Below are 15,583 nucleotides of genomic sequence, written 5' to 3' on the forward strand. Positions count from 1 at the left end.
AATGCAGCATTCAGGAAACAACTATTAAGGTGGTTACTCCAGATAGATTACTTTAAAAGCAGATGCTAACACAGCTGAGTGAGGAAGTTGAAGTTACTGTTCTGTAAAAACTCTATTTATTTTCAGAAAATTATTCTAAATGAATTCTTTACCTACTTTTTTAACAGACATTATCACAGGGAACTGTCCTCCTGAGAATTGGCTTTATCATTCTGTCCCTGGCCTCTTTTGGACTACTTATGGAGAACAAGTAAGATACAAAACATGGCATTTTTTTCTACTTTCATTATGTATTATTTATAATTATATGGAAATCTCAAGTGTGTCAGAACTTATATCCATAAATATAGATATGCTTGGACATATACATTGTTTTCTGTAGACTAGAAAATAGCACATGACTAGCCAGCACATAAATCCAGGAGTGTTCCCATAGCAATTAGTGTTTGCATTTATATTGTCCCTTGCAGAAAAGTGCAGAAAAGCATTTATTGGGTCCCCACCTCTGGGTTTGGGACACTGGCAGGTGAGTGGGACCTGCCAGCTGTCCCAGGGCTGTTCAAGGTCAGACTGCAACCGTATTGTGTCAGTCCTGTGTAGCATGCCATAGGGGACAGATACAGTGATGGTATATGAAAAGCACAAAATGTAACTCAGAGTAGGCTCAATATCATGTGAAAGATTGTGTAGACTTAAGACTAAACTTAATCAGTATGGGTTCAAATGAAATTGGACCTTGAGTACACAAGCCCAGTGAGACATATATTATGAGGCAGTGCATACAGGCTCTGTGGCCCTACAGAAGAATAAGTGGCAGCCATAGTTTCTTACAAAGAAACTATTTGCCCTGCCAGAGCAGAAATGTGGAATAGAAGCTTCCTTTGATACTGGGGTGCCAGTACTGCTTTGCACCTGCTGTTCATTGTATTTTCAGAAACAAATACTTTCACTTTTATGGACTGAACAGTTTCTTTCAGGATAGGTGAAAATCTGTCAGTATGCCATATATGTGTATAACTAAGGGAGTTAATAATGCAAATTAGTAAAAATTGCAGAAATAGACACATGAAAAGGTGTATACTGAAAAAAACCTAACTATAAGGTTACGGAAGATGACTTGATGCAGGACATCACAGACTAATTCTTCTTTCTATTTTTCACTGAAGTTAACAAAGAAAAGATTGGATGTTAATCTGAATTGATTCCCTTTTCTAGGTCCAAAGCAGGAATTTTGGAAATCATCCGCTGCTTAGTCTTCATAGGTGTTTACAAACTTGGCTACTTTAGAAGTCAGTTTTCTTTCCTGGGCTATGCATATGAGGTAAGACATTTACTCTGAAGTGTCTATGCTGATTACTCCAGATTTTTATCTTTTTAGAAAAAGCAGAAACACTAAACATTCATATTTTGCTTTCTTATTTTTTATTACACTGAGTGTTGTTTTTTCTTATCTCTTTATTTTTCATTTTTTAATGATTATTTTGTTAGAAAATTATTTGGGTTTGCTACAGAGAGCAAATTTCCACTGAAAAAAACCATGAAAGTGTGTATTTACCATTTCTTGAAACATCTGCAAAATTTATAGCAGCTTTCTAATTGGAGGTTTCTGGTTATGGTGTTGATTTTCTTGCTTTTCTAAGGGAACAAGCAATAGGGAAATGAAAAATATCTATTGGTGCTATGGGTCTGGGTGTTTTTTTGTTTTGTCTTTTTACCTGGAATAGGAAACAATAACTATTATTAGACAATATTTAAAGCTAGACAAATGCCACTAATTGAGAATTTTTTGAATTTTTCCCTCATATTGTTACATTGTCAAAGCTTTGGTGTATAAATCAAGCAAGCTCTTGAATTGCTTTGATAGGAGTCTGCCAGAACTCAGCAGGTATTTTAAGGATTTTACTTGCTTAAATATAATTTGGGAAATGTTTGCATTATTTCATGAGTAGCCTAATAAAGTTGATAGGCTTGTAGCAACAAAGTCTAAAATTTGGCAACTAATCCTATAGACCTTAAGATGTAGCTTTCAGACTTGAATTATTTGGGTATTCTAACTGAATTTTGGGAGAATTCTTTGTCATAGTATGCACTCTCATCACTTGCTGAGTTGTGTGTATTCATATATAATGATGTTTCTTACTAAGAAATGACTAGAAGTAAAATTATCAGATTATTGTTTCTATTGTTTGTAGAGAATTATGGTTCTTACTCCATTTGTTATATTTTTCTGTCATAAAAAATTTAACTTTAGTGTCATCTCAAGTTCTTCTCTCCTGTACTCTCCTGTCCTTTCTTGTGTGTAATGTTCTTCCTTTTATCCTTTATATTACAGTTCTTTTTTGTTCTTATTTTAGTCTCTTCTTGGCACAGTCCCTTGTTTGGTAGTCCATTTATCGCAAGAAACAGGAGTACCTTGCTTACAATTTTGCTTTGAAAATTCTGAAAGAATAGTTGTCTTTCAAATAATTTGCTGTTGGGGAGACCAGAGTAGATAATGTTTTTCAGTGATGCTGATATGTCCACTCTTGGGATTTACATTTTATCATGAATCAACAATTTGATGATATTAATAGCTAATATGATCCTAGAATCATAGAATAATAGAATAGCTTGAGTTGGAAGTGACCTATAAAGGTCATCTAGTCCAACCTTCTGCAATGAGCAGAGACATCTTTAACTATGTCAGGTTGCTCAGAGCCCTGTTCAACCTGACCTTGAATCTTTCCAGGGATGGGCAACTACCACCTTTCTGGACAACTTGTTCCAGTGTTTCACCATCTTCATCATAAAAAATATTTTTCTTTTTTTAGTCTGAATGTTTGTGATAAGTTTCAAAGAATTCCCCATTTAAAAATAAGTGATCTGCTTTTGCTCCCAATGCATTATACAGTTTCTGGATCCATGTTAGTTGTGTTCTTACATGTCTAATGAAGTTTATGTTAAAAAAAAGTCTAAACAAAGAGAAACTGATGAAGATTTGTTAATTCATGTTGAAAAGTCTTTAAACATTAATGTTTTATCTCAGTATTTACCTGATATTTTTGAAGTAGCAGTATCAGAAAGCATAATAAATAAATAAATGTAGTGTTTCCCCAGAAATGAGGTTTAAGATTTATCCTAAAATTGTTTCCATTCAGCATTCAAACAAGTTATGTATCCTTAGAAGTATGATAGTGTAGAAAACTTTGAATATCTTTTCTTCAAAGAGATATATCTCAACAGAGAGATATCTTATATGCAGTTTTTTTAGTTTATGCTACGTATGTCCTGGTAATTTTTATCTCCCTGCTTTTCAGCTTCCTTTGCTATGTTTTACTTTCACATCCTCTTAAAAATTTTAAGAGATATAAATTAAAACATTTATTTATAATTTTTGTTTTCCTCATCTAAATATCCCTTCTTTAACATACACCTAGGTTTAGCTGACTTTGAATTTCCGTCAATTTTTTTTTTTTTTTTTTACTATAAATTATGCCTTCAAGGGCATAATTACTTAGAGATGAAGAGAAATTAACTGCAAGAGACATGATGGCACTAGTCAGTGTTTCTAGAATTCTGTCCCAGAATTCTTAAGCTTATGGTGCACATTGCAGCAGATAAGTGCAGGACTGATTTTACCAATGGCATGTTCAATCATTAGTGAAAAAGTATGTGACTCTTGTCTTTACATTTAGGCTTTTTCTGTTGCTAAGTCTCATATGTTCATATTTCTTATGAGTATTTGAGAGACAGTAGATAAGATTTCAGAGATGAATAACTGTGCAGTACTATTTGCAGGATATTCTAACTAGCAAAAAAAAAGTGCCTTAGACTGCAAATGATTGCATTTGGCTCATAAGAAGGTTTGACAATTATCAGAATTAGTGCATTGGAGGCCTTCTGGGTGGAGATTAGATGGAAAAAAAAGAAGAAATGACAGAAAACTAGAGGATCAGTGAGAGAAGGGAGAAAAACAGAGAAAACAAGGAGCGAGCCTTTCCACTTTGCCATTAAATTAGCTCAGATGGGCGTGAAGAAAGCTAATGATGGCAATCTCAGGGGGAGGAACAGTTCTGTCCTCTGGCTTCAGCCTCTTACAGCCTCCTTGCGGCCCTGCTGACTGGCTTAGTCAGCTGGTTGACTTAGGTAGCTTAGGTAGCCAAAGATTTTTCTTCAGATAAGTGACAAAACTTCCTGTGGAGCAAGTGAGATTCTTGATACTCCAGGAAGGTGAAAGTAAAATGAAGCTATAGATGTGTAAGAAAGAAGGAGTTAAAGCTAAATCTTAATATGGTTGTTAACTGTGTCTGCAGTCTAGTAATAAAACAGCATTTGCTCTACTGGTACTTTGAAGTTGTGTGTTACCAGCTTAGGTTCCATATGAAAATTATGTTATTTTTCTGATCATTTAAACATATTGTTCTCTCTGCTATTGTATTTGAAATCCTTTGATTAGATGCTCATGAGGATCTCTCCCATTGCCCTTTCCTTCTCCAAACAAGAAAATGATTTGAAGCTATCATCATCATAGAAGTGACTACAGGAGGTGGAACAGTGCATGTTTCTTAGCATGCATTTTCTGTTACCCTTGTCCTGAATGTATTTTGTGTGGATGGTTAGATGAAAGAAGTAGGGGTGATTGTGGTTGTTGTGTTTGTTTGGAGTTTTATGTTTTGTTTGTTTGTTTAAAAAAAAATGTGGTGATGTATGAGAAAATTTTTAGATCCTAAGAAAATTGTTTCTTGGGTGGTGGTCAGTGAAAACCTCAATGTTAGGGACAGAGATATATTTGACTGGTTTAAAGAGCCAGTGTGTTTCTTTTTGAGAATCTGTGCTGCCACATCCTATACCATTTAGTTTTCTTTAGGCTGATTACTTCATGCCTGTGCAATGTGATGATTGTGTGTATTTCTAAAGCCAAATCATTTTCTGTCAGACTGGGCCTGGAGCCTCCTAACCACCTGGAGGTAGCAGAAAACATTGCTTGTATGTTCAGTTATGTGACGGTTCAGCAGGCGTGATATGTAAAAATAAATCTGTGATGATGGTGCACCTCTTCAAAGTGTTTCCATCCAACTGCTCTGGTTTGGCATCAGCCAGCATATTCCATGAGCTGAATTTGGTCAAGCACTGGCTGTTATTTGACAGTAGTACTAATGAGGAGCAAGTAGAAATGAAAACCATTGACATGTTGTTGGAACTCTTGTCTGAAATATTTTCAACAACTCTCATAGTGGCTGCAACTCAGTACTGAAAAAGACTTGAACTAAGGAGCTAGGAGGGAGGAAGCTGGAGGAGGAAATAGAGTTCTGTCTTGATGTGTTCATTTATTTGGCAGGCATGCATTAATTTACAGGTAGGAAGGACAAAAATCTAGGGCAACTTTAATGGAGGAAGAGGGAAGAAAAGAGAGAAAAAGATTATATATACATGTGATGCTTTAAATTAATAACTTGTTTTCTTTTTTGTTTTATGTGGGTGTGTGGCATATTAGAAATATAACTAGCTTTGGAAGTTATACAGAATGTTGTGCTGCAGGGTGTAGTTCAGCCCTTAACTAATGAAGGTAGAAATAAGCTTTGTTGTGATCGAATAGTTTATTTACACCTCCAGAGTATCTGAACTTGGTAGATGCAGCTGTGGCAAAAACTTTTGGAGACAGTATTCCATACCAAATGGACTGCTTCTCTGATCTTTGATGCAACTCAGGTATTTCTTATGGCATGGCAACTAATTGGTCTGGATAAAATATAAAACATCTCTTTATTAAAGAACTGATTTACACTGTATCTTGTGTTCCACAGAAGTCCCTCTTAATGTGATATATTACTACGCTACTTTTTTCTCCTTTCATTGTACAAAGAGTTGCTGTTACCTCACTTGTTTCTTAGTGTAATTTACCAGCGTTGGAATACTGACTTATGAGTACTGACTTAAACCAAACATTTACTCATAAGAACTTATTTCCACATCAATGATGGTTTTCTACTCTGCAGCATTTTTCCTTGGTCCCTCATTATGATCATCTGTGCCACATTTCAAAGAGCCGCATATCCCATATTTGGTTTCCATTAAGGTTAAAGCTCCGTGCCCTGTGCTATGATTTACGGCCTCAGCATTTATGCAGCCTCTGTGCCCTAACTAGATTGGCTGGTGTATTTCAAATGTATTTTAGAAATGAAACTGGGATTGGAAGGAAACTGTACTACCTTATGATAAAAAATCTTGTCAACAAGCATGGAATTAAATAAACACAAGTTGTAATAATTTTTTTCTATGTTAGCTTCATTCAGAAAAGTTTGCTATGCCACGCAGTGTATCCCAGAGACTGGACTTTTAATATTCTTGACAATTGCCCTAAGGGGAATAATGTCCCTTAGAAAAAGTCACAGTAAAATCTGGCAGTAGATTAAGTTAGTTTCCACTTAGGTGTGACAGCAGAGTCATTACTGATTTTAGACTTAGCCAGTTTGAGAGTCGGCTTCACCACCATCAACTAAAGACTATGATGTATAGTTCCAGATGCTCTGGCCAATTGACCGTAAAATTGCTCCACATTTCTGGCAGAGCAGTTGAGCTGGAGCCTTTAAAATCTCCACTCTCTGAGCTCAACACCCTCCCCCCTCTGCTTAAAAGCTGCTCATTATTCTTCTTCTGCCCGCTGATCTTAGCAAAAGAAAAACTTCTGGAATCAATTAGAAGTGTCTGCACTTGATGAGATTTGCACGTGAGTTCGGAATTGCGAGGCTTTGATAGTGTCAGCCAACAGCTGCAGTTTCAGGTGGTAAAATTGGGGAAGGAATTTTCCAGGGTTTATTTACAATCATAAAAATAAAACAAAAATCAAGACAAGTTGGAAACCATCTAATGTGTTGTTAAAATGAAGTTTGAATTGGGCTACATATTTATTTTGTCTAAAAAAAAAAGTAAACTGGTGGTTTATTATCAGGATCTTTTCAATTACCTTGCAATTACTAAGCTGTATAAAGCAGTTGTAATAAAATGCAAGCTATAGTCTGCTTGCTGTAGTTTTAACTATGAAAGAAGCATCTGCTATTACTTTTGTCACTTTAATTGCTTGACAAGACAAGGAGGTAGTCATGCTTAATGGAAATCAGGAGCATGCAGTCAAAGATAAAGCCAAGGTAGTACTCTGAGGATAAAAAATACATGTTCATGTATGCTGTCTGAAATTTTGTGTTTAGTTCTGTCAACACTCAGTCTCATAGTTAAAATATAGTTTATTTTCTGGCCCTTCTTAGCCCAAAGCAGTTAGTGATTGGCTTGAAACTGTATGCAGTGATTTGCATTTTAAAGATAACAGACATGCCAATGAGATTATTAATGTTCAGTTATACATCTGAGGGTGTCTTTGTAAAAATGAAGCTGCACCATTTCACCCACATTGTTACTGAGTGGTTTGGTTCATAAGTCAAAGCATAATTTTTCTAGAAGCCAGTAATGCTGCAAACCCCGTCAAACTGCATTCTTTTCTACATCATAATAACACATGGATAATGATAGAAATGTCCATACCAGTGGATTGCTTCACCGACATTAGTCCCTGGTGACAACTGAGGTATTCCACATGGGTAGATGTTTCCATCTGTGCAATGGCTGTTACAGTACGAGAGTATTAACGAGCAATTAATTTTTTTTTAATGCACAAATATGTAAATTTGGTTCATACCTGGTTTCTTCCACAGAGGAAATCTAATCTGTACAGTATTTTTTAATTATTTTTTTCTCACTTTAAAGAGCTTAAAGTATTTCCAGTGAAGACACACTCAGAGAATGTATGTTGGCAGTATTAGTTATCTGTGTTAGCACAGAGGCACCTCTGCATCACAAGACAAACAGTGCTGGCATACATTGGAGCAAGAGGCAGGCGTCCATACAGACCTTGCACTGTTTGGGTTCTACAGGAGAGGTGCAAAGGCAGTTGGAACAGACTTATTTCCTACTGCTGACAGAGCAATTGCTTACTGGTCAGTTGACGCTCTCATACATTTTATGTTCGAAGTTGATTTAAAGGTACAGTGGAAAGTACATTGCAGTCTCTAAGAGTCAAAGTCAGGGTAATAAAGGATGAGTGATTCCTGTGTCCTGAAAGAAAGATACTGGCTTGTCTGCTGAGATTTCCCATCAGTGCAGGTTGTGCGTGGAGAAACAGAAGATGCAGTCTGATGAATGCAGAAGGTATCACCAACTGTGTTGAACACCCTAGACTGGGGAGCCTTCCAACATCACTGTGCCTGGCCAGGATGTGTGTGTTCTCTGGGACATGGCTGTCTTTAGTCCATCAAGTTCACCTCCATGTATGTGCTTGTTAGGACAACCTGATAGGCAAAATTAAGTAGCCTACCACCAAAGCTATTGTAAGAGGCAGGTGGGAATTATCCCAATCTTAAAGAGAGGAGAGGTGTAGCTGCGTTCCCAAGACCATGAAGACAGATGACTTAATTTGAATTTTATCTTCAACATGGCAGGCAGAGGGATTGAATCAACTTTTAGGAGATAACAGCTTTAATTAAACGAGCTGTTTCTGCTGTGGAATAGATCTGGGTTTGGCAGGTACAATGTTACCACAGAGAACCAACCTAGTATTTAAAGCATTCTGGATATTTCAGTCTCATAAGATTTAAACAGAGAAAACCCAAATGTAAAAAACACGTGCAGTCCAGGGTTACTCAATGTTTATGTCTTGCAAGGGAAATGGAGGTACAAGACCCTTCTTCCTATAAATGTCCCTTCCCACTTCTGTAACAGTGAGCAGAACACAGCAACTGTGAAAACTTAGCATTTTGCAATAGAATGTCTATGTAGGATGCACAGAATTAGGCTGTAACGTAGGCCATTGGAAATCTAAATCAATACCTGTATGTCGCAAAGCAGAAAGTAATACAAAATGTTCTCTGATTTAGTACTTTAATCATAAATTCTGTCTTTTATCTTTTGCTCAGTCTAAATTTTTCAGAAGCTTCTTATGAACAACAAAGAAAGAAAAGCACAGTAAACGTTAAACCTCTGTTTTTCTGCTAGCAGTCCCTGAAATAACCACAGAGCCTGAAAACTAGTTTATGACATCTGGACAATTGCATACTAAATTCTAACCAGCCAGTCCCTTTTGTCTAAAGTGGGCAGTAGATCAGTAAGATAAAATCAAGCCATTATCTGTACTGTAATTTATTTTCTTTATTACTGCCTTGTTATATCATTCCCATGTACAAGTTCTGTTTTCTGTGATGTTTAGAGTGAGGGAAGAAGTGAATACAGAGAAAGCAACAAAGCTATATTTGGTTTTATATTGGAGTATTGCGGAGTACAAAGAGAATGTTTTAAATTTTTCTTTTTCTTGCCAATGCCAAATAAAAATTGCCTGATGAAAGAAGATTAGCAAATGCTGTGTTTAACAACTGATTACCAAATGCAGAACACACAAAACATTTTGTATGTTTAAAAGTTGGAAATAGGTGTTATGAGAAAAACCTAAATGTAAAGCTCTAGTTATCACTTGAAACCAAGGCAAAATAATGTAACAACCCCCTATAGAGTCTGGGAGTGATCACATCTGTCCTGACAGAATTTGTTTGGTTTATCTTCATGTGGAACCCATGAAATGCCTGGAATAGGCTGTTAATTTTGCTGATCGGAAGCTAATACAGAGTTGAAAATGCCTGGTTTTAGTTTGAATATATTAGATTTTATGGAGAAGAGGATGCTGTATTTTGTCCTTAGCTATTACCTGAATTCATTGCACTTCTGCATATGACTATAAATGTTTAGATCTATTAATTTCTCTTCTTTTTCACTTCATGTAGGTTGGCTGCAAAAAGTGGTCAGATATTAGGAAACAGTTAAAAATGGCAGTGAAGCAGGATGTTAAAAAGCAGAATTTGGCCATTAACTGCATTGTTTTATACCTACATGTCTCCATAACTCTTTCCATTTCCCTTTGTCTGAGGCCATCACAGTTAAATTATAAAATTTTTGGGAACATACCTGCCTTTCTGCATACATAAAAGGACCTATCCCACTTCTGTGTACTGTGTAAGCAGTGAACAGAGTTGCCATCATCCTAGTTAAGTTCCTAGTCACTTTTTTTTTCCACACATACAAATGAACCCTATTAAACAGTTGTCTTGTTTAGAAAACTCAGGGGGTTTTATATGTATATATAATATTTTTAAGTTCTCTGTTGCGTTCATCTGAGAACATTCTAGCACAGGATGAGATGTGTTCAGGAGCATAATTGTAATATCTTGATGGGCTGTCTTTGCTTTTAATGAAAGTGTTGCCCTAAACTGAATCCATTGCAAATGTATCCTCCATACTATGTGTATGGATGGTAATTAGCTTCTGGAGTTATTTGAGGCTTATTGAAATGCATCCCTCGACCATAAAACATGTAAAAAGCAGAAATTCATCTGTCTTGTGAATTGGACTAAAAATGTGTTACCAAGATGCCAACATCTGAGAAGAGCTTCATAAATTTTAAAAATTAGGCTACAACTTGCTAGAATTTGCCGTGCCCTATGGATAGCAGTCTAAAATGTGCACTTTGCTCAAAAGCCATGGCATATGCTTTGATATGTTTTAACAAGCACTGTAAAAAAATTGTAAATAGTCCTTTCTCCTTCTGTTGTGTTTCATTACTTTTTCTTTAATCTCTGTGTGAGAAAGGAAAAGATACTACAGGGAAATGGAGAGGATTAAGGGAAATTTTATTTGCTAGTTTACTAACCAAATCAAAATAAAATAAAACCTACAAAATATCTTTAGGTCCATAGAAACTGGAAATTTCTTCATTTCTTTTACAAATGGAAGACGAACAAAAACAAGTAGGAGGTTGGAGGTAGAGGTAGAATGTTTCATTCTATGTGGGTTGATACATTTTTATTTCACTTTGAATTTTGGGGTTTTTTTCACCCAACTATTATAAAATACGAACAGTCAAATACCAGAACAAATTATTGGCAAAAAAAAAAAATCTCACTCAAACTTCTCAATTTAAGATAAAGTCAAAAGTCTTCAACTTGCCGTGAGTTCATTAGTCTTGAAATTACACATTTCAAGAGATGAATTCTATGATTTAATTTTCCGATCTCAACTTCTATGAGCAGAGAGAGATAAGTGAGTGTTTCATCTAAGTGGCTATCTGAAGATCTTGCTGTTGAAATAAGAAGCTTTCTGTAAAGAGAGGGAAACTGGATATTTAAAAAAGCAAAAACTGTCTAGTTTTAGCACAGTCCCAGGTATCACACTCTGATTTATTTCTATCATTATACATTACCCAAGGGTAGCTCACTTGAAACAGATAAAGAATTCTGGAGTGCTCTGATTAAGGAATAGTGATAGAACCAATATAGTTACATGGCCTTAATTTGTATATAACTTGGTGCTGTCATTCCTTGATGTTTTCAAGTATCTTATTGGACTATTTATCACCTTCTAAATAATTGCTAATTTCTGCCAGGGTCTTATAAAAAGTCTCAATTCCCTAAATGAATCAAATCTGCTCATTCTAGTGATGTAAAACTGACGGTTTCACTCCTGGCTCGTGGAGAGTTGAGGAGGAAAACAGGTTCTTTAGTAGATCCAGGTTTATTTTTTTGGCTTTGTAAGCTCTCTGGCTTTCAGAACTTATTAGCATCAAATAAAAATCAAAAGCATCAGATTGCAGAAGTAAAAAAAATAATAGCTGTGAAAGCAGCATGCAAGCAAAACTGGTCCATTTTTCCTGGACAGTCCACATAAAACCTGCACAACCAACTACTTTACATGCTCTGCTGTTTTATTTTGATCTTTTGGGAGATCAAATTACATGATCTTCATGCTTTTATTTTGCTTTGTGCAGTAGTGCATACTATTAAACTCTACACAAAAGCATATTGCGACTGTAAAATATTTGGGCATATATGCCAATAATTTCAGAGAAACCATAATAGATTTAGTTGCAGAGATTCTGATTTTCAGAACTGTACGTGTGTGGACAAATGTTTGCCTCTGGGCTTAGACACAGTCTTTAGAATGTAAATCATCTTTGGAAAACTGTCATTGAAAGGGAACCATGTTGCTAGCTTAATGGTTAAGAAAAAAGCCAGGCTTGACACCCTTCAAAATTCTGTGAATGTCTATCTGTTTGAAGGAAAACTCTGCTAAAAATTTCTCCTTTAGCCCAAAGTGTGGTCTCCTTTGGGGAGGGACTTGGAAACTGGTGACTCTCACGTGTATTATCAAATGCAGCATTATTCTTTGTTGAACAAATTATGCACATTCCAATATTAGCCAGGTTAAAAGTGGAGTGGAAAGAAATGGCAAAGGGGGATGGTGGACACAACAGACCCTCTCCAGTCTGTAGGGCACAGCTGGTCCAAAGGGTACCTGTAATGATCTGGGGAAGAGTTAGGGTAAGGATGGAAAGTAGGTAGGATCTGTACATTCTCCCAAACTCCTTTTATTATTTCCTTTGTTAAGGAGCTGAATGATAAGTTGTTTATGTGAGCCCTGCAATATTGTGAAATTGAAGCTTTACAAGGAGAGTGGAAAATGAGAGAAGAGCCTTGGTTTATACAGCATTATCTGCAAAGCTTATATTGCATCTTTCCAGCCCAGATGCCCTGATTTTGTCATGCCCTTGCAGACAGATTATCTCTTTGTAGTTTGGGTACAAGGTCATGGAATCATGGTTCGATATGCTATAGGCACATACTTATCTTACTTCCCCAGTGTTCATGAGTTCCTGTATCAGTGATTTAAGACTAAACGATTTAAGTCCCAAATTACAGAGAAGACATTGCTATTGTTAATATTTATTAACAGAAGTTTTCTCCCTTGAAATTTGTGTGAACTCATCTAAAGTGCAGGTTCAGCTAATGTTGTACTAATGCCAGGCAAGAATGCTGTATGACTTTTCTCCACCATCGTTTCCCTATTACAGTTAATGCAGTCCATCTTACTGAAACCAAAAAGCTATTGCCAGTACACCTCTTAAATTATTCTGAAGCTGCCAGCTGTGCCATTTGCCTTTGATCCTTTCTTTCATGGTAATTGTCATACTGAAAGGTAAAACTAAAATATATTCTGTACCAAGTGCCACCTCTTCATACTTTTGGAGGCTGTTTGTCTTCACGAGATTTCTGCAGATTTTACATGCTATTAATAGTCTTCTCTATGTGCTATTGCTGCCATCAAGTGCAATTATATAATTATGCATGTGCAACTATTCATGTACAGTAATTTTTAAGTACTGCCAGCTCTCTGGGGCTCCAGCATTTTCATACTTCTTAACTTGAAAGAGCACTTAGCATTACATGAAATGCATGAAACACCTCGTTGTTTTATTTTAGTGAGAGGACTGAAAAATTAAAAAATTGTGGTTGAATATGCACTTTGAAGTATGTTGCTGACCAGAAGAATAGTTTGCCTTGTTAATAGATGATATTTGGTAGTTTAGTGACTTGCTTTCATGTTTCTTTACTCTCCCTGATAATTTAGAAAAACTATGGAGTCATCATTGTAAATAAATCTCTTCAGTAAGGAAAACAATTGTATTTCCCTTACAGGTGTTATTGCACTCTAAGAGAAAGACCTTTAAGATGTTCTTCTGATTAACGTGGTTTAAAAAACCTGCTTTTCGAATATGAAAATCTATAAGATTTCTGATTCAAAATATTTAGAGAGGAAAATACTTTTCAACTGTTTATTTAGTGCTTTAGGAATGGTGGTTCTGACCCTTACAGTATTAAGGAGGTCCTGAAGCATTATGCTGTCCATTAACTCTACAGTAGCAAATTAGTATTTAAGTGTACTAATGAGAGGTTGGACTGCAAGTAGTAAAACACTTCATCAGTGCATTCACTGTTGGCAAAGTCAAACTAGTTGGCATCCAGGTATTCTAATAGTTGTACAAGATACTGTCAAGTCCCATAACAGAGCAATAGTCCTGCTTCCAGGGATATACAATGTAAACATGCCATGAAAGGCAGCAGATAAATGTGGACTAGTATTAGGACCACTGGAGGAGAAATCGCAAAATACTTGTCTGAAAATTGAGCATGTTCATAATGGGAGCTAACAGAATTAGGGAGGAGGGAGGTATGCTGAAAAGATCCTTAAAATGTTGAAAACTAACTTACTTTTGAAAAGGCTACCAATGGAAATGTACATAGAGAGGAATGACATAGCCGAAGGGACAATCTAGAACCCACTTATTTCAGTAGCATTCTGGGTGGACATCAGTAAGTTATAAAGCTTTTGGCAGAGAGAATTACTGTATTGGAGATATGAGAAGACAAGGGCCTGGATGAAAATTCTAGATAAGACTGATTATCTCTGGTATGTTTTTAGAAAAGAATCTGTGCATGTGGATATGGGGAATCTCAGAAGAGGTGGGAATCAAAGACGATATATAAACAGTGATGTTGGTATCTAGAATTACAGGGAAAGAAGAAGGTAAAATTTAGTTGAAAATAGAGGAGATAAGTAATTTAAGCTATATTTCACCTAAGCTAACATTCAAACAAACAATATTCTGAAGGATGGAATTTATTTGGTGGGGAGAGGGGAATGCAACTTGAAGAGGTGATTGGGATCTGCACAGAGATGATAGATTTGTGCTGACATCAATACCTAGAGGAGTACAGAAACAGAACAAAGACAAAGCGTGCACAAAAATGGTATATCTGAACTGTACATGATAGCTTAAAAACTTGATGTTACTGAGCCCTACATAATGGCATAAAACAAACTATATTTATTTATAACTTTATTTTATTTATATAAGATCTACACAATAGATCTTTTCAATGAAAGCAAAAATTATAGGAATATATTTCATATAAAGAAAAGTGGTCAAATATACAAAAGATTAATAGATTTCTCCTTTCTAAGTTCACGGTGATAAAATTTTCTTATTTTTTTGACACATGAAAGTAAATTTTTCTGGCAACTGGGACCAAATGGGATCCTTGGTCATGTGGCAGTAGAATACTCTAGTACTACAAAAAGATTTTACTATTGTCAGAGAGGATTCGTCTGTGAGATAGCAATTATTCAGCCACCAGTGTCTTCTGCAAATGAATTGAAGTAGTGTTGAGAATTTGTTAAAAATATTTGTGACAAATCAATAGCCATAAGAATTAAAGATCAGGGTGCTAAGTAGGATTTAAGTCTTTGCCATTAGCTGTCCTTACTGATGTGCGCAAAAACATATAGACACTTCCCTTTAATCTGGGCAAAACTTTATTTATTAGCTCTCTTCATATGAAAAAGGGCCCTCTAAAATAAACCTATTTAAAAACATTTTAAGAAAGAAGGAGAAAACTAACTCCATAGAAACCCTGAAGTAATATATGAGTAACAATAAAGAAAGGTTTTAGGAGAGAACTTCAAATAACTGAAGTGCTAATGAGACATAAGGACATTGTGGAAGACTTATGGTGGGAAGGGCTGAAATAAAATAAAGTGATGAAACTGTGTGAAAGGATGTAATACAATGAAAGGAAGGAGAAGAGAAAGCAACATGATTTGTCAGTAAATGAGAAGTGTTGTTGGGAAAAAGTATTGCTAAATGGTTCTGCTGTCACAGGTTTCTAGGAGTCAA

The 15,583-nt window shown here is 35.9% G+C and overlaps 1 protein-coding gene across 3 annotated transcripts in view; it reads left to right on the forward strand.

The window, feature by feature from the left end:
• Positions 1–15,583, forward strand: part of AGMO (alkylglycerol monooxygenase) — a 184,338-nt gene that overhangs the window by 106,767 nt on the left and 61,988 nt on the right. For all 3 annotated transcript variants that reach the window (XR_007630955.1, XM_050332749.1, XM_050332758.1), the window contains exons 11-12: positions 168–250; positions 1,216–1,321. Coding sequence is in view for 2 of the 3 variants with exons in the window: in XM_050332749.1 (XP_050188706.1) it covers positions 168–250; positions 1,216–1,321 (189 nt within the window). In the remaining variant the exon portion in view is untranslated. The remainder of the gene's footprint in view (positions 1–167; positions 251–1,215; positions 1,322–15,583) is intronic.

The sequence above is a fragment of the Myiozetetes cayanensis genome, unplaced genomic scaffold (assembly GCF_022539395.1).
Source record: "Myiozetetes cayanensis isolate MyiCay16 unplaced genomic scaffold, myiCay2020 scf1, whole genome shotgun sequence".
Lineage (NCBI taxonomy): Eukaryota > Metazoa > Chordata > Aves > Passeriformes > Tyrannidae > Myiozetetes > Myiozetetes cayanensis.